Source organism: Leucopleurus acutus, assembly GCF_964270905.1.
Source record: "Leucopleurus acutus genome assembly, chromosome: 18".
Taxonomy (NCBI): Eukaryota; Metazoa; Chordata; class Mammalia; order Artiodactyla; family Delphinidae; genus Leucopleurus; species Leucopleurus acutus.
Genome location: NC_139160.1, coordinates 16,227,394 through 16,253,924, shown reverse-complemented (window position 1 = coordinate 16,253,924; position 26,531 = coordinate 16,227,394). Strand labels below are relative to the sequence as shown.

Sequence of the window (26,531 nt, the reverse complement as noted above, 5' to 3'; positions counted from 1 at the left end):
GTCTTTATAACACAAACACATTCTTTAATTACATTCTTTAAATATCTACCTTAAATTTGAATTGGAAACACTAGTATGAATTCATGACATATTTACTTTCAGAAAAAAAAAAAGTATGTATTCCTAACTCTGTCTACTGCAAAGGCATGAAAACAATGACCAACTCAACAGCAAAGATCACCTCTTAACACTCAGGTTATGGGTTTCCACATACCATTTCCAAATACACAGAACCTGACATGATTCCAGGTCTGGGGCAAAAATGTACAAGATAAACTTAGAATAAGCTGTCAAACTACAAGGTAAGGAAGTTTCCAAAGCTTTTAAAGCATAATTAATTTCTTTACCATCCCTTTCATTTCAGAAACTAAAAACTGCCCTCAGAATCCAATCTCTCTTTCTTCCTTCTCATCAAAACTCCTAAATTTTGGCTGGACACACGGCTGCCCAAGTAGAGATTATACTCTGCCTTGCAGTAAGTGCAGCCAGGTTCTGGTTGATGGACTCTGACTGGAACTGCCATATAGACGTTTTAGGTCATGTTCACATTAGGAAGCTGCCTGCCCTCCACATTCTTCCCACAGGCTGAAATTCAGTTGTAGTACTGAACTAGGATGTGCTATAAAACCAGTGTCAAGCATTCAGGTAAAGCAGACAGATCAACAAAGGAGAAGGAACATGGGGGCCTAGACAATAGCTTGGAGCAGAGCCACCCTACCTCCCAGACCACCAACCAGTTCTGTCTTTGATGGGAGAGAAAAAGAAATTTTCTTTTTAAGCCACTATTACTCTTGTCCCAATTACAGAAACTGAACCAGTATCCTAAATCATATACCTTTCCAGAAGCTTTTCACAATCCTTGAAAGTTGAACTAGATGCTTGTCAATTTGTTTTGCTTTGTTGCAGAAAATATGCATTCGAAGAGGCAATTTTTGTGCATTAAAGGCAGGGAAGCACACATTCTAATCAAACCAATGCTAAATGCCTTTGTGATTTAATAAATAGAACGCTGGCACCTCCAGGATCAAGTCCCATTACTCAGATTTGCTTGGATAATGTAGATGGGAAAAAAGCTTCAAATAAAGTTTTAACATTTTCAGTGGAACTGAGTATTTCTTAAACCTACTTCCTCAAATATAATACAGCGTTAGCTCTTACTCATAATGAACAAAATAAAAAATCCATATAACTAGTATCAGGCCCTTACAGATTCATTTCAGTTTCCTCCTTCCCAATACATGCAGGAATAATTCTAAAACTCAAGATTTAGTCCTTCAACGTCCTTTCTCTCCCTAAGATTCTACCCTTCAACAATCATAATCCTCAGTTATTTTTCTGTTTATTTCCAAGAACAGTTTAAAATCCAAGGATACCCAAACTGAAATTATCTGGTGGAGAAAAGATATGTGAAAGAAATCTGCCTATCCTAGAATTTGCTGCTTGGGATTAGAGAAGAACAACACACTCCATTGTATCACCTTTATATTTCTGCCTAGTATGAGAGTTTTATTAAAAAGGATGTACTAAATGTCACTGAATTGTTCACTTTAAAATGATTAATTTTATGTTATGTGTATTTCACCTCAACAAAAAAATATAAAAACATTAGCAAAAGCCAAGCCCTTTACCAACCTAGCCAGAGAGAACAAAGAAAGAATAAAGACAAAGATGGAAGTAGGAGAGAAAAGTTAAATAATGATGATGATGATAATGATGACTGTAACGAATCAATTCGTAAGTCTGACATTCAAAAAGAAAGAATAGAGACATAAGAAGGAAAAGATTGTCAAAGAAATAAGAACATTTCTGAAACTTAAAGGATATGAGTTCCCAAACTGAAAGGGCCTGCCAGGAGCCCAACACAAAGTCTAGTGGCAGTAAGATAAGTTAACAAGTAAAATAATGAACAAAAACTGGGATTACAGTGACAAGAAGAAAGCCCTAAAAGTGCAGAGAAGAAAGTACAACTAAATGCCCAAAAGCTTCACAAGAGGTAGCATTTGACCAGTGTCTCAACAAATACTGAGTAGGTTTGGGGGAGTGAAAGGTGGAAAGAGACAGGAAACATTCCAAAATTATGGAACAGGCCCTGACAAATAAAAGAGTGTCATGTATTCAAGGAACAATGGGGTCAATTCATTGATGGTGAAGCACTTAAAAGTAGTAAAAACCAAATAAATCATGGAAAGTTGGAATAAAATCATAAAGTGATTTTTATGCCCAGTTAGGGAGTACAGATATCCCAAGGGAGAAAATGAGGGGAAAACGGAGAACACCTAAGTAGCATCAAAACTCAATTAGAGGGCTTCCCTGGTGGCGCAGTGGTTGAGAGTCCGCCTGCTGATGCAGGGGACACGGGTTCATGCCCCGGTCAGGGAAAATCCCACATGCCATGGAGCGGCTGGGCCTGTGAGCCATGGCTGCTGAGCCTGCGCACCCGGAGCCTGTGCTCTGCAACGAGAGAGGTCACAACAGTGAGAGGCCTGCGTACCGCAAAAAAAAAAAAAAAAAAAAAAAACTCAATTAGAAAGATAAAGGCAGGTGGGGGTGGGCAAATGGGTGAAGGTGGTCAAAATGTACAAACTTCCAGTTATAAAACAGGTACATCATGGGGATGTCATGTAAAGCATAGTGACTACAGTTAACAATACTGTATTGGTATATTTGAAAGTTGCTAAGAGAACAGATCTTAAAAGTTCTCATCACAAGAAAAAAAATTTTTTCTATGTATAGTGATCAACGTTCACTAGAGTTACTATAGTGATATATATATGTATATATCTCAATATATAAACATAGAATCATTGTGTTGCACACCCGAAACTAATACAATGTTATATTTCGATATCTCAATTTTTCAAAAAATACGTATGTGTGTGTATGGCTGTGTGTGTGTGTATATATACATATATATGTACACATACATACATACATACACCCAAGAGCAGCGGTGCTCAACACTTTTTACTTTGACACCATTTGAAGGCTTAAAAACTGAGGATCCTAAAGAGCTTTTATGTGGGTTATATCTACCTATTGATGTTTTCCATATTAAAAATTAAAAATAATAAAGTTTTTTTAAAAAAGATACAGGTTAGCAAAACAAATCTTAGGAATCTGTTTATAGATGGAAATTTTTACAATACTGATGGATGAAGCCTGAGAATGAATGAAACTGCCCAAGAGGAGCATGTCAAATAAAAAGGAAAAAAATAAATAAATAAATCTAAGATTAAACCAGTCACAAGTGTTAAAGCAACAAACAAATTAAGACAAAGGATTAAAACAGAACAGAAAGCCAGAGGAAAGCCAGGAGAGTATAAATCCAGAAGCCAAGAGAAAACTATATGAAAGAGCGTTCAATAGTACTGGCAAAACGTCATGAAAGAGAAAAATTTTAAACCAACAGTTGGATTTGGAAGATGAGGAAGACATTGCTGACCTCATTATGGGTAGAATCAGAAACTAGATTGTAATAGGTTAAGGAGTAAAAAAGAGGTAGGGAAGCGAAGGAGACAGCAGAAACAACTTCTAAATTTGCTGTGAAAGGAAATTAAGAAAGGCACTAGAGAGGGAAATAGATGTACGCAGGTAAAGATACGAGTTTTTCCATTTGTTTTATTTCATTTCTTTAGAATGGCTGAACCAGGGAGGTACTATCTAATTTCAGAACATTTTCATCACCCAAAAAAGAAACCCCATACCCATTAGCATCTCATCTTATCCCCAACCCCTAGCAACCACTATTTCTGTTTCTATGGAGTTGCTTGTTCTAGACATTTCAAATAAATGGAATCATGCAGTAAGTGGCCTTTTGTGTCTGACTTCTTTCACTTAGCATATTTTCAAGGTTCATCCACACTGCAGTGTATGTCAGAATTTCATTCCTTCTTAAGGGGAACAACACTCCATTTGTATGGATATACCACACTTGTTTATGCATTCATCAGCTGATGAACATTATATTGTTTCTACTTTTTGGCTATTATAAATAATGCTGATATGACATTTTACGTGGTAATGTTTTCATTTCTCTTAGGTGCATACCAGTAGAATTCTGGGGTCACAGAATAACTGTGTAGAACTTCTCGAGGAACTGTCAAACTATTTTCCACAGCAGCTCCATTACTTTACACTCCTACCAGCAATGAGAGTTCCAGTTTCTCTACCTTTTCATCAACATTTGCTTTATCCATCTTTTTTATTTTAGCCATTATAGTAGGTATGAAGTGGTATCTCATTGGTTTTGGTTTGCATTTCCATAATGGCTAATGATGGTGAACATCTTTTCACGTGCTTATTGGCCATTTGTATGTCTTCTGTGGAAAAATTATCTTTTCAAATCTGTTGCCCTTTTTTTAAATTGGGTTGTCTTTTTATTTTTGTGTCATAAGAGTTCCTTGTATATTCTGGATACTAGGCCCTTATCAGATATGTGATTTGCAAATATTTCCTCCTGTTACTATCTTTTCCTCACAGTATCCTTTGAAGCACAAATGCTTTTAATTTTGATGAAGTCAGATTTATCTAATTTTCTTTTGGTTGCATTTCTGGTGCCATGTCTAAGAAACCGTTGCCTAACTAATCCAAAGTCATCAAAATTTATGCCTATGTTTTTTCTTTCAAGGGTTTTGGCTCTCACATTTAGGCTGCCCACCCATTTTGATTTCATTTTTGTACATGGTGTCAGGTAAGAGTCTAACCTCACTCTCTTGCATGTGGATATTCAGTTGTTCAGTACCTCTGCTTGAAAAGATTATTCTTTCCCCATTAAACTATCTTGTCGCCCTTTTCGAAAATCAATTGACCATGAATGTATGGTTTGTTTCTTGACTCTTGATTTTAACTATTGATCTGTATGCCTATCCTTATGCAGTACTGTACTGTTCGTGGTGGTGGTGGGGGTTTGTTTGTTTGTTTGTTTTTTTAAATCACACACTAGCATGTAAAGAGCAATGGACTTGAAGTAAAAATAAACACCAATGGTCAAGTCCCAGCTCTGGCTCTTACTTGGGAATTGGCTATACTACAAAACTCATTTTCCTTACTCTCGCAGAATTAGGAATTAAGTGAGATGTGAAATTACCTCGTAAACAATAAAAGGTAACACAATTAAGTTTTGTACATATTTTAATGATTACGACTGAACCTCATAAATTTTGGCAGCCAGGAATAAAAGTAACATAGTAAGAACCTTTTAAAATCTGTTTCTAAAAAACAGTGCCTAGCACATAGTAGGCCCTCAATAAATATTTATTGAGTAAAATTAACTATTTTCCAATTGCTCTGTACTCTATTTTCTATAACTGTTAAGACTGAGGAAACAACTTATAAATTTTAAATCATCAAACTTCAGGTTTTTCCTTTAGCAATTATTTCCTTGGAGGAAAAAAAAGGTGGGGGGGGGTAGTAAATTTCCCTTAGGCTACTTCTAGCTTTTTAATATTATCCAATATTCTACTTAAGAAGGTTCTCCTCATATGATATTTAATAAGGAAAGGAAAATTTAAAATATTAAAGTCAAAGTCAATTCTATAAAATTTAGTAACAACATGATTTATTTAGTTGGTAGTTCCTACAGTTAACTCTATAGTTACAATGTATACCCTTTAAGTTTAGGAGGAAAAACAAAAACACCTTTTTTTGGTTCCAGCAGCTTAAGATCAATGTTTGTTCAGAGTAAAGAGCAATTATTTGGGAATCAGCAATATGTTTTATCCAAAAAATTTCAAAAGTGAGGTCTTTAACAACTTTATTGAAATATAATTACCTACCATAAAATGCACCCATCTTAAAAAGTGTCCAATCCAAACTATATCCAATCTCCTGGGATCAACCATTATGGAAAAGAATATTTAAAAACGATAATGTCTCTATGTGTATAAGTGAGACAATTTGCTGTACAGCAGATATTGGCACAGCATTGTAAATCAACTCTACTTCAATTTAAAAAAAAGGGTCCAATCCAATTATTTTTAGTAAATTTACAGAGTTGTACAACTACCACCACCATCCAGTTTTAGACCATTTCCAACACCCTGAAAAGATCACTTGTGCCCATTTGCAGTGAGTCCCCAGTCCATTCCCAGGCAACCACTAATCTATTTTATGGACATTCCATAAAATGTTGTAAAAACTGAATCACACAACATGTGGTCTTTTGCACCTAGCATAATGTTTTGGAGGTTCATCCACACTGTAGCATGTCAATAGTTCATTCATTTTCATTGCTAAATAATATCCCAAGTTTCTTTATTTTATGTCTGGTATAAAACAACCCACAAAAACAATTTCTGTCCTCTTTTACAAAGAGGTTAAAAAAAAAAGTTACCAAAAATATTTATTCCTTGTATACTCCACACTACTGCCACTATCTTTCTAAAATTCAAATCTGATGGCTTTTTCCTCTGCTAAAATCTCTTCAACAATTACCATCAACCTATAAGGCAAAGTTCAAGCTCCTTGGCAGAGCACACACTATGAGCCATGTTGATCTGTCCAGTCTCATTCCCTATTGCTTCTTTCTTGAACACTCTGCCAGCAATCAGTTATTGAGGTATATATATATGGTTCTCCCATGCTCTCTTCTATCACCTATATGCCTTTGAACTCATCTACTTCACAAATTTGCATTAAGTTTTCAAGTCCAACTTAATACGTCATTTCCCAGAGCCAGCCTCACTTTCTCAGCAGCTTGTGCTATAATCAAATTACTTCTTACACCATGCCACAACTGTTTACCTATCTCTCTTACCAAACTCATCCCAGCACCTAACCTTATGTCTGAACATCACTGGTATTCAATAAGTATCTGTTCAATTAAACAATACATTCTGACTACTAATATTCTTCTGCTCACTTCAATAAGGAAGATCAACTGTACTCTAAAAAGTGATGGTGAAAGGATCTAACAGAAGTAGTATAACACAATTGCAAAGTCTAGGGCAGTGGTCTGCAAAACAGGGTATACTCCAGGGGTCAACAAACAATGGCCCTCCAGCCAAATCCAGCCCACAGCTTGTTTCAGTAAATAAAATTTTATTGAAAACAGCCATGCTCATTTGTTTAATATATTGTCTGTGGCTGTTTTTACCCTACAACAGCAGAGTTGAGTAGTTCCAACAGAAACCATATGGGCTGAAAAGCCTAAAATATTTACTATCTGGCCTTTAAAAAGAGTTTGTCAACCCGAAATACATCATGATGCGTGGCGGGGGGAAAGAAAATATCAGAACTCCCTTTGTATAAGTTTTTTCATTTCATCTTTTAAAATTCTTACTTTTGTATATGTTTTCTAATATTAATACATTAGTGAATATATAATTTCTAAATGTAAAAATGTACACAAATACATTGGGGATTGTGCATGCCCATATTATTTTTTTACTAATAGAAGTGACTCAATTAAAAAATTTTTAAACAAAAACCTAGTAAGTCTTATTATGATAGACAAGTTTTAGAGTTTATTGAAAATTTAGCAATCAAGATTATTATATGAACAATTAGGTTCTGTAAGTACTTCAAAGGACAAGAGAAAGAGGCCTAGAATTAAATATTTTCCAAACCAAAATGCTCAAAACATCTCTAAAGAATCTTTTATGGGGTTAAAAATGTTACTCAAATGATGCAGGTAGTACTAATTCTTCAAGTTGAATGCAACCAAATATGTGTTACATAAATCCAAACTGCTTCAAAAGTGGCTGTTTTTTAAAAAAATCAGTGTAACAGACAAATCAAATGCCAATTTGCCCTTCCAAGCCCTGAAGCCCAATTGCCTGATATATAATCAATATATGATAACCATATAAACTAAGAGAATACTTCACTACATTTTTTTTAATCCATGGGTATTTAACATAATGCAATTTTGTAACTAAAGTGTTCCTTAGTTGTGATAGTAGGCTGTTTCCATTTACGACAACAGATACTAACCTAAGGTTCTGAAGGGCCCAGGAAATACCAAATTCCTCCCTTTACAGATCTTAAGGTTAGGAAGGTGGTTTCTAATAAGTCAAAAGTTGAGGTCTGATCACCATCCTCAACAAATTTATAAACTAAATTTACCAACTGAACCTGGATTTATCAGGTTAGGGTTGTCATTCTGTGTTGAATCATATTCTCCAACGAATAGTAACAGCCCCCAGAGAGAACTACACTCTACTCTGCTCACCTTTAAGGCTCTTTCTGAGGCCTTCCGAGATGACTAGCATCAGACTTTTGAGGAAGGCTAGCCATTAGACAAGGCTTTTCCCCACGATCTGACTGCTTGAAGTGACATCCAGGATCAGGTCGATCCTGTATCCAGGAATCATGACCCTCCCTGAGGCACCAGTCATCATGAGACAGTCAGTGCACTTTGGCACTTCTTGAAAACCACTGGACTGCTCCTTTAGCTGAAAGGAAAAAAAACATCAAAACCACAACAAACAAAACAAAGGGGGAAAAATCAGTAATTCAACCTGAAAAGACAGAGCGTGGGGAAAAATATACCAAAACAGCCTTGTCTAGATCAAAATGTAGCCTTGCCTTGATGTAAAGATCATAGTTTCAGTATCGTTCCAGTCAATGCACGTTTATTCCTAATACGCAAACATAAAGAACTGTAAATCTATTGTATTACATCTGAAAAGAACAATTCAAGGTGGAAGTTATATAAAATAGTTATTTATGGAACACAGCTAAATAATATAATGAAGGTATTTATAAAAGACTAACAGCCTCAGGCTTAGGTGAGTGTGCTCCATCAGGAGACCAAGTACTCAGCTTTTTCATGCTCCCAAATTGTAATCTGACTTAGAGAGGCATGAAATACACCTAACATACTGACTTGATCTGAGTTTAATTGGCAGAAACTGCCAATGCAGTCAAAGCCCATCTTAAATTACATACTGTTGAAGGGAAAAGGAATTAAGCTTCCATCCTCTTTAAATGACTTGACACTACTACCCCCTGACACACAATGCTCTTGTCCTAGCATTCTGACTATCAATGTTCATGCTTGTTTAAAATAAGCACTCAAAGATGTTTACATTATGGCCTTAAACAAAAAAACTTAAAGATCTGATAAATAAATGATAAGATGACAACGATTATTTATTTAATCTGCTTCAAAATAAAAATTCTGTCAGAACCCAGAGATAAAATTCTGCTTACTTCTCTGTTTTTAAATACAAAATACTTTTCCTAAGACATAATGTTAAAGGGCAAGAAAAAGTCTTTATTGTTTAAAAAGTTGGCTCATAACTCCTTTAATACATTTGTACCCTAAAGTTAATGATACTTGATCAAACAATTATTTTATATTCTTTTCTACTACTTATCCAATATCCCCATCTCAGTCACCACTACCAATAATATCCACACATAGATTCCCAAGTTGAAAACCTCAAAATACTACTAAAACCGTGGGTTTTGTTTTGTTTTTACTTGTCTGAGAATATGATTAAAGCTAGAGACCTCTGTCCCCCAGAAAACCGTGCATATATATCTAGACAATGTCTAGATAACATTTCAGGGAATTTACAGAACCCTCTGAAGCCCAAGCAGGGACCCTGGGTTCAGAACCCTGTCAGCCACTTTGCTTTTTTCTTCTCCCTTACTGTCCTTGAGGACCTGCCTAGAGCACCTATGAAAACCTATGAATCTCTCAGACTTCTGCCTCCCTGTCCGGCGCTGGCTTAGTTTTAGCACACCCCATGTTTTTCCTGGGTTGTTGCATGTAGTCTGCTAATTCTTCCCAGTTTACCAACCTTCAAATCTATCTTCTTTCACGTTCTAGCAAAGTACACTCACTAAAATGCAAATCTGATCGTGTGACTCATCTGCTTAATATCTTCAATATCTCCTCTGCAAATGTTAACAGAACGATGTCCAGTCTCCTTAGGATGGTTTCATCTGGCCTCTACCTACACTTCAAGCATCCACTTCTACCTGCACTGACCATATTCCACTCATAGAATTTATAGCCTCCCAATATACTGTTCTCATGCCTTCATACTTATATATATACACTGTTCCCTCTTCCTGAAATGTCACGGCTCAATTCCTTACTCATTCCTCAAAACTTAGCTTCTCTCATTATTTCTGCCATGAGATTTATCTTAGAGTGTTAAAAATGCTTATTTACTTTCCTATCTTGAAAGACAGTATGTTTTCTAGGGGGCAAAAGCCTTGCTTAATTCCATCTTTGTGTCCCCAGTACCTAGAATATAGCAGTACTAAATATAAATGTATGGTGTGCCACGATTCTTGTACACAACCAAAGTCACTATGCAGCACAAGAAAAATCATTGCTGAATTAATCTAAAATGTACTTTAAGCATTCAAAATTGGAACAATTCATTATGGAAGGGTATTTTAGCAGCAACTCTCTAGAAAGCAAAAATTAAGAGTAACTATCACCAATTCTATGCATATATAAACTTAAAAAAAAATAATGCTAGTTATGAACATCCAAATCAGGAATTAAAGCGTAGTAAGGATAAGAGAAAACTACGTAGTCCTTTCGATAAAAACTCCTAAGACAGATATAGCAAGCACATGACAGATAATATGAATTAATTACTCCCCCTTTTTTACCCTCTTCTCCTCTACCCTATTCTCATTCTCAGGGTCTAAGAGTCCTCTTCAACACAGCATACCATATGCAGTAACTAAAGACTGGCTGCAGTTGATATAGAAGTTAATATCTGAGGGCTATCCAATAAGTGATTCTAAGTCATATCAAACACAATAAAAAAAATTCACAGAAGACCTATTCCATATCCCTTGGACACCCAATTCCCAAGTTTAACAATTCTAAAGGTCAAGAATTAATTTTTATCTTAAACAAAACATACTGCTGTTACTCCAATAAAGATGTAAAAAAAAAATAACATATTGCTGGCCATGTACATCAAAAACAGTTTTATCTTGTTTTGTTAAAGCTGTTTATTTTCACAAGTATTTTTTGTAGTTTTAAAATATATATATTTGTAATTATGTTCTAAAACTATGGTTTCTAGCCATAGTTGATTCTGATGCATAGTTTCTGTGTATCAAAATCAACTTGGACACATCCAAAAATACAGATTCCCAGGTCCCTGCCCAGATCAATGGAAGCAAAATTTCCAGAATTAGAGCTGAGGCATGTATATTTTATAAAACACTTAGGTGATTCTGATGCAGTCATTTGAAAACTACTTTTCTAAATATCAGTAGTTTATATATGTAAGAGCTAGAATCAGAAGAATAATAGAAACATCTCTAAATGAAATTTTTCTTTCATGTATAGCATCTCTTATTGCTTATTGGTTCTGACAGGCTAATAAATGCAGGGTGAAGTTGCTTCACCCTCTGAAATAAAAACTATTTTGATATATCTTAACACGGAATTCTAGATAATAGTTGAGTAACTGTAGCCATACAGCTTCACTAAAGAATGATCAGCCAGCATTTCCTTTTAATTATTCTATTACAGTGTCTGTCTAGGGGCAATCCTTAAGAGTTTTTCTTTCCACATGACCTTGAAAAAAGATTCTTTCAAAAAGAGTACTGCATATGTGGACCGCTGAAAATTCACTACAGGTATTAAATTGAAATATATCATCAACTTCTTTTAATTATGCATTTTTATTATAATTACATATTTTCAAATAATAATAATTGTAGATATTATACATTTCTATAGCACACCAGAAGTAAGGGGTTGAGAGAACACAGCCAAAAATATGGGTAAAAAAGAAAATGCAGGGCTTCCCTGGTGGTGCAGTGGTTGAGAATCTGCCTGCTAATGCAGGGGACACGGGTTTGAGCCCTGGTCTGGGAAGATCCCACATGCTACGGAGCAACTGGGCCCGTGAGCCACAATTACTGAGCCTGTGCGTCTGGAGCCTGTGCTCCGCAACAAGAGAGGCGGCGATAGTGAGAGGCCCGCGCATCGCGATGAAGAGCGGCCTCCGCTTGCCACAACTAGAAAAAGCCCTCGCACAGAAACGAAGACCCAACACAGCCATAAATAAATAAATTTAAATCATATGGGCTTCTAAGAAGACCTCTGCTTAAAAAGAAAAAAAAAGAAAATGCAAATGATCTATATCCAACAAATTCTTAGTAAATGTTCTTGGAAAGTTGAATTGATAGAGACTAACATATTTATATAGTAATGTTACACATATGTTTAGAACATTTGAATCACAAATCAGTAAGACAGGAGCTAATCTTGATAATGAAAACTCAGAAACGAATTTACACACAGATCTGTTTAATACAGTCTATCATACTACAATGAAGTCCCTCAAGATTCCTTAGAAGTCTTTTTGAAAAAGAAAAAAATAAAGACAAAATTCCCCAAAATTCTAAGTGTACTGGGAAACAACAATTTTAAATGTGTTTAAAAATCTTTGTAGACACAATTAAAATAGTTTTGACAGCTTACGGCACATATTTTTGGTGACTTTAGTGAAATACAAATATTTTATGGTGGTGGGGAGATGGGATTTCTGAATTATTTCAGATAGTAGAAACAGATTTAAAAATTCTGGATTGTCTTAATCAGTATATATCATGAAGAGTTAAATACAAACTGTAATTATAGATCCTAATTACAGATTATCCTTACAAAAGATAAAACCATTAAACATTGCCCAAAATGATCCAGAAAAATCACTAATACCAGTCCACATCTCAAAGACTGATGGGACTTCTGCATCAACTTTTGAGAACTGACAAGTTGAAAGATAAGCCCCCAAACTATAGCCACTTGAACACACAGTTGAGGTTACTCAGACATTTCTCTTTCTACAAACATGTGCACTTTCTGAACATCTTCCAAGCAGTTATGAAGGTAGCTGTCCTAGTTTGTCTTAAAAAGCTGGGAAAGCTCATAAGGCAAAAATTTTAATGCCAAAAGCCAACAGGATTTTTATGACTGCAAATATCTTCTCTAAAATGTTAGCCTCCAGGGCAATCATAACTGATCAAGAGATGCAGAAAGAGTCTTCAGCAAATCTCAATATTTGAAAGATAACACTACTATTAGCACTTTCAAGGAAGAGAAAACTAACTGCTACATGATCCTGGAATGTCATTCATCACCAAGAAGGTACTGGCAGGATTTCTTCTGACTACTTTATTGAGCAATATAGTTAGCCATGTGTTCCTGGAATCATAGCACAGAATAGTTTTCCACTGCAAAAGAGTACCAGAGAAGATCTTTGCAAGCAATAAAAACCAGAAAAAAATTTTTTTTCTATAACTCCAATTAAAATTTAGTGATTCTACCAAAACATTTGATACATTAGTAACATAACATGATAAATGGTATTATGAGTATATGACCACAAGTATGTTTATCAACACCAAAGATAAAAAAAAAAACACCAAAGATGACTATTATGGCAATAAGAAATATAAATTTCTTGTGTATCAGAATTCAAAGTCCCATCTAACTCAGAGCTCATAAGTGAAAATACGGCAAACAACCAGTTTTACCAAATAGCTACATTTAAAAAGAAAAATAGTCAAAAAATACACACATACTCTTCCATCACAAGCAGTCATCAAAAGTCCTACAGAGTTATCCAAAAAACACTACACTAGAAACACACTCATGAACAATTCCGACAATGGCCTGGACTTTTATTAAAAGGCCAAAAAAGATCATTAAAATTATAAATTAAGGTAAAATCATTTTATACAGCTCAGGATTTTTGTCCATAATACACACTGTTTCTCTTATAATTGCTAACATACTGCTAAATGATGAACCGTCACAGAGGAAATGGTTATCCCTACATTACTTTGACAAACAAGTTATAAGTAATTAGATCATTCTGGCCTGTACAAATTTAGCCAGGTCAGGAGGCGGTATGGCACCAAGTTTTTCCATTAACTATTTTCTACACTCAAAACAACTTTGTACCAGGTTTCTCTATAACTTTCACAGATATAATCTATGAGCCACATCCTATACCAAATCATCCACAAGATCCTTGCATTTAATCAACATTAAAATGACTATAAAAATTCACATTACACAGGATTCGACTTATGTACAAGATAGGTAATATTAACCCTCCCCTCCCTCTTTAGCACTCCCATACACCTAGTAGGCATCTCTAGTTTATCATTCATAAAACCACTTAATAGGCTATCCTCCCCCATAAGACTGTGAACTTAAGAACCAGAAATCCACCCTATTCATCTCTCTTATCTTCACTGACTAGAAATGCCCAGGTCATAATAGTCATTCAAGGGACACTGAGTGAATAAGAACATAATACCTACGTCACAAATGTATAGAAAACGGAAGCAGACAAACAGGAAATCAGGTAAATAGAAGGTAAATTTCCAGAACATACAATAATAGAATCAAACACAAAGACTGCAGATAGCATCAGGGAAAAGGCACTGGGTCTTGAGGGGCTGGGATGTCTTTAGAATTTAGATCAATTCTAATCCAGAATTTGGCAATAATAAATGTTATAACCTTCAGCAAATCACTTTGCCTCCCTGGATATCAATTTCCTCATTTGTAAAATAAAAAGTAATACTAGATGAGCTCCATGTTTCCTTATATGCCATAAGGATGATTTCAAAGCAGCAGGAAAACTTATTCCTGAAAAATAGCACTGGCAAAACAGATAAAATACACTATGTGAGATAATATAACTCGTAAGCAAAGGGTATTGTATGGGTGGGATGCACAACTCCATAAACAGTAACAGGTCACATTAATAGCAGTCACAGGTAATCAAGAATTATACACATACCTAATGTGGAAATCATCAACACAATCACTCATTCAATAAATCTTTAAAAAGAATCAAGTTTTGCCAAAGGCAAACGTTACGAGAACTGAAGAGAAAGAGCCAAAGGGAACATTCTGCTTGTTATCTCCTAGTAGAAATTACAACAATATAGATCACATGTACCACACACATGCATACACACACATACAAACACAAACACAAAAGCAAACAAAAAAGCATCTTTATGCTTTTTATAAATTGATAATTCTCCTCAAAATGAATAACATAATTTAATTACTTGGACTAGAAGAGACTAGCATTCCAGCAATCCCACTACGGTGCATATACCCAGAGAAAACCATAATTCAAAAACACACATGCACCCCAATGTTCAATGCAGCAACCTAAATGCCCATCGACAGACGAATGGATAAAGAAGATGTGGTACATATATACAATGGAGTATTACTCAGCCATAAAAAGGAATGAAATTGGGTTATTTTTAGAGCCGTGGATGGACCTAGAGACTGTCATACAGAGTGAAGTAAGTCAGAAAGAGAAAAACAAATACCATATATTAACACATATATGTGGAATCTAGAAAAATGTTACAGATGAACCGGTTTGCAAGGCAGAAATCGAGACACAGACATAGAGAACAAACATATGGGCACCAAAGGGGGGAAAGGGGGGGGGGGATGGTGGTGGATGAATTGGGAGATTGGGATTGACATATATATATATATACTAATATGTATAAAATAGGTAACTAATAAGAACCTGCTGTATAAAAAAATAAATAAATAAAATAAAATTTTTTAAAAATTAAGTTTCCACAATATACACATATAGGGTACATCCTCTGGCCCACAAAATGAGTCTTGTTGGAACATTAAGAACTAAACATGCCGATGATCGAAGAAACTCCTAAACTTGAAACCCAACACAACTCAGAGACCTATGTTCCAACCGCATACCCAAAATAAACCTTTGCCTTATAACAAATGACTTCCACCTCAGATAAGAAGTAGCAGCGATAAATTTTGATCTTGATGACTACCAGACTCAATACAACAATATTTATAATCAATATTTTTAAAATATAAGCTCTGTTCTCAGAACTATGCTAAATATTGTAGAAGATATAAGAGAACTAAAAGGTAAGCTCCTGGCCCACAGAAAAGTCTTCCCAACTTTACTAGCAAGGAGTTTTAGGTTATTATAAACACATAGGTCTATTTCTCCAATATCTTTCCCAAGGACCTGGGAAGAAAGGTGAGCAATTCCAACATCCATGTATATTTCAAGATATTTTTTTAAAGCTAGAGGAGGTCCTACGAAACAAATATTACAAACAAACCAGATCCAGATATATGGGAACAAAATATACTGTACCCCAAAGGGCATTTCTACAAAGGTGGTAAGACCAGAGCACCTTGAATGGATAATCTCACATGTAGGAATATAAATATAAATGTAAATATAAATGAGAAATACCTTTGAAGTCATCATAACTACAAAACTAAATCATTAGTATTTCTGACCTGATTATTGACATCTCAATCTTTCTCTCAGTCAAATTTTTCAAAAGGAAGGTAAAGTGGGAAAAATCAGTTTGAGAGCTTCAAATTTAAAGTTAAGCAACATATTGATTGTTCATGTATATAATCAATGTCTATCTGTTCCTGATAGTGGCAGGATATAATTGGCTATACACATAAACTACGTTTAAGAAAGCCCCAAAATCCATTAAGTTCAGCTATGGAGTGTTCCAAGGCTACTAATTATGTATAGACTATAAATTATTTAATTATGAATTTTAATCTACCTAAATTTTTCAACTGTTTCTCTATGAATTATATCCTAAACTTCCTTCAACGTCAACTGCTCAAACAAAATAATTCTGGCTCTTTTCCTCTCAAGTCAAGATCAGGCAATAACAATTCTTTACTAGTTCTAATGCTTCATGATAGAACAATACAGTTGTTCTTTTCATTACAGCCTACCAAGCACTTTCATATACATTATTTCATTTCAGTCTTCCAACAGCCCTATGAGGTAAGGCAAGAATTATCACCTTTATTTCACGAACAAGGATAGAGATTTAGGGAAGCTAGGTAACTGATACAAACTTCACTGCTAGAAAGTAGTTGAACAATGACTAGAACCCACGTGTCCTGACTCCATATCCAATTTGCATTCCACAATGTCACACAAATGAAAGTATTTCTAAAAATTACCGAACGTAAAGACTACACTCTTCCTACTTGATCAAACCGTGTGTAAATACAGTGAGAATTAAAATTAAGATTCTAAATCAAATGCAAGCAGTAAAGAGAGTAGCCTAAACCATCTCCTTTCTACAACAACCTATTGTAATAAACGAAATGTTCAAAAGCAATGTTCAGGGACTTCCCTGGTGGTCCAGTGGTAAAGAATCTGCCTTGCAATGCAGGGGACACAGGTTCAATCCCTGGTCAGGGAACTAAGATCCCACATGCTGAGGGGCAACTAAGCCCATGTGCCACAACTACTGAGCTCATGCACTTCAACTAGAGCCTGCGTGCCGCAAACTACAGAGCCCACGCGCCCTGGAGCCTGTGCACCACAACTAGAGAAGAGAAAACCCACACGCCACAACTCGAGAGAAGCCTGCACACCACAACAAAGAGCCCACGCGCCACAACGAAAGATCCCGCATGCCTCAACAACAAAAAAAAGAGCAGTTCAAATTCTAAACCAAAAACAGCTTAAAGTTAAAATAAACCTCTTGCACTCACCCTATCACATCACACACAACCAACTCTGCACAATGCATGCTAGTAGAGAATACGTGAAGTTAGCTGTAAATTATTTATATGGTATTTGACTTAGAATTAAAATACCCAAACACCTTCACTTTTCCTAGTTTTAACCTCCTCTTGGCTTGGCTGTACTCTAGTCTAGGAGTCTCCATACTGCAGTACGTATGACAAACCACTGAAATATGGAAAGAAATTATTAGAATGCTGTCTCCATTTTTTTAGCCTGAAAATAAGAATTCATTTTACTAAATTTAATATATGAACTGACACTGTGACCCTCACATAAACTCAAAAATACATATATAATTGAGATGGGTGGTAGGCTCCAAAATTTTTCACGGAAGGGATTCCTATTCAAGAAAATTTAGAGGCCATTGCTACAAACAACAGAGAAAGTAAATGAGTTCTAGGAGCCAGATGACTCTAGATTGCAACAAATAAAGAGCAAACCTACTTAAGGTTTCAATATCCTACAATGTACACATAAATAAAGATTTTTCAACTGCATTTGCATAATCCATGCTGATATAAACATAACTTACCTCATCCTGGACTCCACTGGTAGTAGTCAACTTGCTCCCATCAGTAATTGTAATAATTATTGCTGGCTCCAAAAAAAAAGGGTTTCTTCCCTAAAGTCAAAAAACACATTGATCGTATTAAGGTCTAGAGATCAGCTTAATTTTTCTGAGTAAAAAGTCAATTTTCAGAACAGTATATAAATCCCCCTTTCTTGTTTTAAAATTTTATTTATAGCACATACCTTTTGTACATTTTTTTAAAAGATTTAGAAGGAAATGTAAACTAAACAGAGGTTAACCTTGAAGGGTTAGAATTAGAAAGAGGAAAAAATGGATTTTTTACTTCTTTCTACATTTTTGTATTAATTTTTACAGTGAGCATCTATATTTATGTAACTAAAAGTATTTAATTCCTTAAAAGGGACCCTACATTTCAATTCTAGTGATTTGACATATCTAGATATTACAAATTAAAATAATAGGTAATTTTCTTTAGAAACTTCTTAAAGAGGAAGGCAAAATACTAGGTGATCCTTTACCAAGTAATCTATGTCTTTAATCAAAGTATCTAACCAAGTGACTAGGTATGGAAGGGCTCTAAGAGCTGGTTCCAAAGAAACACTAGGCCTACCCTGAGCTTAGCAAAATTTAAGAACAGTCCAATGTGAAAAGTTAAAAGTAAGAAGGATGGCTACTTAAAGAAATTGCTTGGCAAGAGGAGTAAAAAAATAACAGCAGCAGAGGCAATGGAACACAGTGGCACAGAGCTCTTAAACGCTCTGTAGTTAAGGTGAAATAACTTCAATAACTTCCATTCAAATCTCTGGCCAAGTCACTCTATGAGTACTATGATCAATTCTAGGTGACACATTTTGTTAGGGACTCAGATAAACATAAGCTTATCTTTTACATATACATGACTCTCATTTGAGATACTGAAGCAGATTCTGTATAACTCTTTAAGACAAAACCATGACCAGAGGGTAGAAGTTTCAAGAGGGTAAACCCTAAGCTGGAAATCAAAGGTATCAAATTCTCTGCTACTAACAGTGTTCAAGAAAGGACAGAACAAAGTTGTGTTGCATATGATGTAAAACAGCATACGACAAATGCACACTTTAATGGGCATATGAATCACTTGGTGATCTTAATAAAATGCAGGCTCTGGTTCAATAAGTCTGGGACAAAGACTAAGGTTTCGCATTTCTAACAAGACTGCAGGCTAGGAGACGCTAATGTTCACTGACCATACATAGAATAGCAAGAATGTCGAAGGGTTATATGCATGTAATATCTTGTGGTTCTGTAACATTTTCCTTACATGTATATAACTCTCAATCATTAGCAGATTACAGTACATACTCCGTATTTGTTGAATGAGTTTACCAACACTTTTCACATACGGTAACTGTGATTATAACTAATCATAAAGTGGGAGCAGGGGGATATCTGGTATATTAAATTTCTTGATCAAGTCAAGAAAGTGTATGTAGGTGGCATATACAGTTTTCAAACTGGTGTCCAAGAAACAATGGTTCCAGGTAGAGAAAACTTCCTCTGCTCATATAAAATTAAAATATGTTGGATACAACCTTTTAAGCTCTCAAATGCACAGTCGCATTCAAATGTTACTAGAACCTTGCAGGAGAAAGACAAGAATTTCCCTTCCCTTCCTCCTCTACAACATTCATGGCAGATGGAACACATTTTGGGAGACATTACATTACACACCATTCACCCCCAACATAAACAATAAATTCTCATAATGCAGATCTTCTCTTTAATCGAGAAATAGGCAATGTTCATATCCCCAACCTCTGAGCTTTGATTGGCTCCATCAAGAAGAATGCTTTTCCTTTTCCCTGCCCACAACCCATCCAATTCCTAATCATTTTTTAAGGCCCAGTTTAAATCTTCCTCTTCTGCCTTGAAACTTTCCCTGATTACTCTGGCCTTGAATAATTCAGCCCTTTCCCTCTCCAAATTTTAATAGTGGTCGTTTTCAAACTTAAGTAAATAAAAGTATAAATACAACATTTCCTCAAATAAAATTGGATTTGGAGTGCTTTCATGGAGTACATTTTGAATCCCGCTTCCCCACAGCATTTATCCTCTCATTCTCATATTTTCAATTTAAATATACAACACCTCACACAACAACGTATATGTAATTAACACTACTGAACTCGACACTTAAAAATGGTTAAGGTGGTAAATTTTGTTATGCGTTTTTACTGCACTTCTTTAAAAATACACCATTTTGTACTGTTTGCTATTGTTTCCTGTTTGAATACACTGAAGGCAAGGATCATGTCATAATTCTTCCTCAGCACCGAGCACAAAATATCTAAGCACTGGACAGTTAAATATTGACTCACTGATTATAGCCTAACATAGACCTGCCCAAGTTCACAGAGCCACTCGGAATTACTCAAACTTCAACAAGCTTCAAAATATATAGATGTTACTTACCTTTACCTCAATATAAATGAGTGCTTCCCAAACTTAACATATAACAATTTGCTAGGCTACAAGGGTATACCACCTCCTTCCTACATATGTCCAACCGTCCATTGTCCATTCATTCATGTTTGTCATTCAATCATTTACTGAGTGGCTATCATATATAGGAATTGTGTTAAGTGCATGATACATAATCACTACTCTCACACATCATAAACGATGTACCTATGTACCTATAATAACTCTCCTCTCCTGGTCTCTATAAATACCATTTTAGCTCAAAAATTAGCAAAGGGAGATAAAGAAAATCAAGAAGTCCTAGTATCTTCGAAACTACTGTACCTCACTTTCACTCTTAAGCTAAAACTACTTTGGCTGACATGCAAATCTGTTAATGCCACTAGAGCATGGACTAAATACTTGCAAAAGTATCTCTGTATCACCTTTACTTTTTAACCTAAATCAAAGTCATACTTTCTGATCAAAAGTTGGACACCCATCTATTCTTATTTCTGTGTAAGCATGATCAGAATTATCCGCCGAAGGATTGGTCATATTTATAATTAAACGACAATGGTCTACAGTCATTAAGAACTTTACGAATGATGATGTCCACCCAAAAGCTAATATGTACTTTCTAAAGAACCACAATGTCTAAAAGTCAAGTTCAAATGTATTCAAATTTAGCAAAAAGTCTGAGTTATTAAAATTTAAGCTAGGGGCTTCCCTGGTGGCGCAGTGGTTGAGAGTCCGCCTGCCGATGCAGGGGACATGGGTTCGTGCCCCGGTCTGGAAGGATCCCACATGCCGCGGAGTGGCTGGGCCCGTGAGCCATGGCCGCTGAGCCTGCGCGTCCGGAGCCTATGCTCAGCAAAGGGAGAGGCCACAGCAGTGAGAGGCCCACGTACCGCAAAAAAAAAAAAAAAAATTTAAGCTACATTCAAACATTAAAATCAAAGTTACTTTTTCCTTGACAACAAAGCTTTCAATTGATACTTTACTAGAGTCTTATACACATGATACTCCTCGGAGTCTATGCCTGGAAATACTGTAATAACCAGGTACTTAATAATAACAATAAAGCACTTATATTTATCTCATCTGACCCTAAAAACCTGGTGAGGTAAAATGTTCAGGGAGATTAAACAATATAACCCTCAGTCACACAGTTGTAACTGGCAATGCCAGAACATGATTCCAACTCTAAATCGCATGGTCTTTCTACAGCATCTGAAGGTCCTACTGGTAGCAGCTAAATTCTCTTGAATACAATTCTACACCAACCTGGGTTGTGCCACAGTCACACAACAATGAATGTTATTACAAGTAGTTTGGTTTACTATATTCTATCTGCAGTAAAATTAACTACGTACAGTAGGACTATTCCATTACTTGGTTTCCTGTTGCTCTGTGATGTCTTACCTACCATTTTTTCTATATATAAATCAATATACCACCTCCCAGCAAAAACACAGTAAAACAAAATGCTATATAGATAGATATCATTTACTTTTGAAAACTATATAACTTCAATCAACTTTCACTTTACATACAAACAAAAAAATAAATATTAAGTTTTTAATGACTTTAAATTTTGGAAAATACAGGTAAAGATCAAAGGCAAAGAAAAGTAAAGAAGAATATGGCTATCCTCATTTCATCTGTTTAGTCACTTAACCCTACTGTGCCTAAGATCCCTTCTTTCACCCTAAGGTGAAAGAGTTTAGTCAAGAATCACAATAAGAAAAGCAATAGTGTTAGTTATGATAAAAATTACAATAATGAGGGACTTCCCTGGTGGTCCAATGGTAAAGAATCCTCCTTACAATGCGGGGGGGACTTGGGTTCCATCCCTGGTCGGGGAACTAAGATTCCACATGCCATGGGGCAACTAAGCCCACGCACCAGAACTACTGAGCTCGTGCGCCTCAACTAGAAAGCCCGCGTCCTGCAAAACTACAGAGCCCACGCACTCTGGAACCTGTGCGCCACAACTATAGAGCCCACGCACCCTGTAGCCTACACGCCACAACTAGAGAAGAGAAAACCCGCACACCACAAGTAGAGAGAAGCCTGCCCACCGCAACAAAGAGTCTGCGTGCCGCAAGGAAAGATCCCAGGTGCCTCATCAAAGATCCCACATGCTGCAACGAAGACCCGACACAGCCAAAACTAAACAAAAATTTTTTTAATTAGAATAATGATTTAACAAACGTAATTTATACACAAAAGGAGGGGTTTTTTTCTTCAGGGAAAAGTTATCCCAACCTCTATATAAAGCTGATTGTCTTAACATTTATCTAAGCATAAATTTTTAAATCACTTGCAGCAAGTGAGCAGACCATGTTGCGCCATGAAGCTTCTCATGTATAGTTTTAGGCTGCTCTTCCTCTGCCTTTGGTAGTACACTTACTCTTGGCAGAAGTGCATAAGTAACTGGCATCTTTCTCTGACATTCCCTTTTATCCAGCAAACTAAAATACATTTTGGTTGTCTGCCAGTATCACAAGATTATTTTTTTTCACGTTTTACAAAAAATAATTTAACATTTCAAAAGTCTAAAGTTATGATTTAATCAGTGTAATATAATGTTTTTAGCTATTCAGGGCCAAGCCTCTGAAGTTTAATAATTCTCAAATCTTTATATTTAAAAGTCACTACTTTCCATTTTTATTCTTAATAAGTTTGTTTACAAAGTCACTCAATTTGGGGACAGTTCATATTAGAATTTGCCTCAAAATTCACCTTGGTCATAAAGCTAGACTTTATCTTAGTTAGGAGTTGAAAAGAAAAAAAAAAAAAAAATTTAAGCTCTGCTACAACAAAGGCAGCCAGTAGAGGGACTAAAAGTTTACTTTTGCCATTAGCAAAACTAAACTCATATGTTTTACTCGCACTGGTTTTTGGCATAAAGAAATCTAGACATATAACAAAAACTACAGTGCAAAGTATAATACTCTACCTCTAGAGATATTTACTAATGGAAATCTTGTCATTTAGAAAATTTGGTTTTAATATTGGTCAAAAGTCTCAGGTAAAAGAGTTTTGTTAAAGACAAATACAAAAACTTTTACTTCACATAAGTTCTCTCAATAATTTAACAGTATTCTGATGTTAAATGAATTAAGGCATAAAATCTCAATAAGACAATTTAAAGAATATAATTAAAGTAAGTAGGTCTTATCCACTAAAACCTATTTCATTTTTGCAAAGAAAATGCTTTTGAAAATGTTAAAACAAGTTATTTAGCAAAAATAGTTTTGAAAACATAAAATCAAGGCTAATTTACCTTCAAATATAAACTAACCTGGTTCTCAGAATCAGCAGTTTTAGTTTTACCCAAGAAATTTAAAATGTTGGGGGATGAGGCACAGGAATTTTACTGTACCCTTAAACATGTCTTTATTATCTTCTGAAGCGAAAGGAAGGCAGCCCTGAGCATTCAGCAGATCTTTTAGTGGCTACCTCTGCTGCAGGACCAAAGGCCTCAAGTTTTCTTTCCATGCCACCATGCTCCACCATGATTATCACTGCTTTAAACAAATCCCAGAAAGACAGCCAAGTGCCTGTCTATGCTACACTTTTCCCAGGGCAGGGAAAATGTACACCAAAGATCCACTCTCTGGCTCGCTCCTGTGACAGCATCTTCGGCTAACCCACATCTATTACCGGCTAGCTATTTTGCTATGTGCCAGGAAAGCTATGGCCAACAGAAATCAACCAAAAAGATGTTAAGATGTATAACATGATACGTCCAGGCTAAAAGTATATTACCTAGCAGAAAATCAAAAACTTCCAGAAATAGCACGTGCTTTTTTTCAATCTAAAACTTCCTTTTCGGGCTTTCCTGGTGGCACAGTGGGTGAGAGTCCGCCTGCCAATGCAGGGGACACGGGTTCGTGCCCCGGTCCGGGGAGATCCCACATGCTGCGGAGTGGCTGGGCCCGTGAGCGATGCCCGCTGAGCCTGCGCGTCCGGAGCCTGTGCTCCACAACGGGAGATGCCACAACAGTGAGAGGCCCGCGTACCACAAAAAAAAAAACAAAAAAAAAACTTCCTTTTCAAGTAAATTACAGTGACAACAAGCAAAAATGTAAGGAAATGGAAAGGGCAGCCCTGAGAAATAAGTACTACATCACTAAAGGTTCTCATGCATATACGGGACAAGTACCTAGCAGGCTTGCTGCTAAAAATTTTGTAAGTTAAGTTCAAGACTAGAGCTTTAGCTTCCCTTTATTTACATCACTGTAAAATCTATATAAATACTGAAAATATGAAAAGAGTCCTGCATTATCTACCTTATTTTTCTCTATTACCATAGATAATAAAGAGGTAACAATATATGTTCTAAAATGAGATAAACCAGCTCATATTCATTTAGAAACTTTTTCTGACACTTCCCTTTATAATTTGTCAAAAATCAGATTCTATAAAAAAATATAATACAGAAACATCAATATTAAACATATTCTTCTACTTTAAGCTTATTTCTAAAAGTATTAGATTGCAATTCACATCCAAAGCCTTATTAGTCATAATACTAATAAACACTTCTACAACTATACAGAATTGAGAAAATAGGCTTTTAATACATACTTTGCAACACAAGTCAACCAGAATAACATTCTTTAGTTCAGTATTGCTCAAACTTCAGACGTTTGAATACCACAACCAGAATTTTTTCAATATCTACTTATTACCTGCACTAATATTTACATTCTTAATATTTTTCTTTACATCAGTTCCTTTTTTTATTTTAGCCTCAAACTCTAGCAATAAGACCTATGAAATCATAGTTTTGATGTGCAAGTTATATTTTCTATTCAATAACTCACTGTCATTAATATTGTTTAGCTTTTTTTTTAAAAAGGGTGGGGGGGTTCATTATATTACAGGGATGAATGCACAACTCGTTAATTACACATTCCAAACAAAATATAATTATTATTTAAGTCAGTAAAGGCCCAACAGGCTTACATTAAAATCAATATTCCAAGGCCAGATTTACAAGTTTTATGTTTGTTTTCAAATTCAGCAAGATTACTTTTAGAGTCAAGATCCCAAGTGGTGTGGCATAAATAAGTCTTTTGATGTAAAAACTCAGATATTCATCTTAAGAAATTAGTGCTTTGGGTGGTGGTGTGATGAACTGGGAGATTGGGATTGACATATATACACTAATATGTATAAAATGGATAACTAATAAGAACCTGCTGTATAAATAAATAAATAAAATTCAAAAAAAAGTTTTTGCTAAAAAAGCAAAAAAAAAAATCACTGCTTTTAAAATACCTTCAACTACATACAAAAGATTTCTGAAGGATACACACTATAAACTGATTAATCATGGTTGCCTCTGAAGAACTGAAGTGAGCAACTGTATAACTTTCTCTAATGCTTTAACTTTTTAACCACGTGCATTTATTACATATTCAAAACAAGTACTCTTCAAAATTAAAATGTGCATAGTATCCAAAAATAAAACTTAAAAAAAAATCTCCTAGTGTATAGAAACCTAGTACTTAGAATACATTAAAGTATAAACTAAAGAAAAACATGTTAAAATTCCCCATTAAAAGAAATATATTTTTAGTTTCAAGTAATGCCATTATACAATTGTGTACCAATACAGTTCCTTTATCTATTTAATTCCTTATTTTTTAAAAAATAGCATTAGGGTTTCCCTGGTGGCGCAGTGGTTGAGAGTCCGCCTGCCGATGCAGGGGACACGGGTTTGTGCCCCGGTCCGGGAGGATCCCACGTGCCGCGGAGCGGCTGGGCCCGTGAGCCATGGCCGCTGAGCCTGCACGTCCGGAGCCTGTGCTCCGCAACGGGAGAGGGCACAACAGTGACAGGCCCGCGTACCGCAAAAAAAAAAAAAAAAATAGCATTAGAAACAGATGGAATAATAAGACTTGAGCAAAAGTAGGAGGGAATCTTATATATTTATTTTAACATAATGAGTAAGGAGCAATATCCTAGGATTTGATTTAAATAATAAACTAAATATAGCT

At 35.6% G+C, this 26,531-nt stretch overlaps 1 protein-coding gene across 2 annotated transcripts in view; it reads right to left on the bottom strand.

Moving 5' to 3' along the window:
* INTS6 (integrator complex subunit 6) overlaps nt 1-26,531 on the bottom strand; it is an 88,451-nt gene that overhangs the window by 46,023 nt on the left and 15,897 nt on the right. The window contains exon 4 of one of the 2 annotated variants that reach the window (XM_082859586.1): nt 18,076-18,165. In XM_082859586.1, the coding sequence (XP_082715712.1) occupies nt 18,076-18,165 (90 nt within the window). Of the gene's footprint in view, nt 1-8,170; nt 8,192-18,075; nt 18,166-26,531 lie in introns of those variants that run through there. The other variant, XM_082859587.1, reaches the window with a different exon arrangement.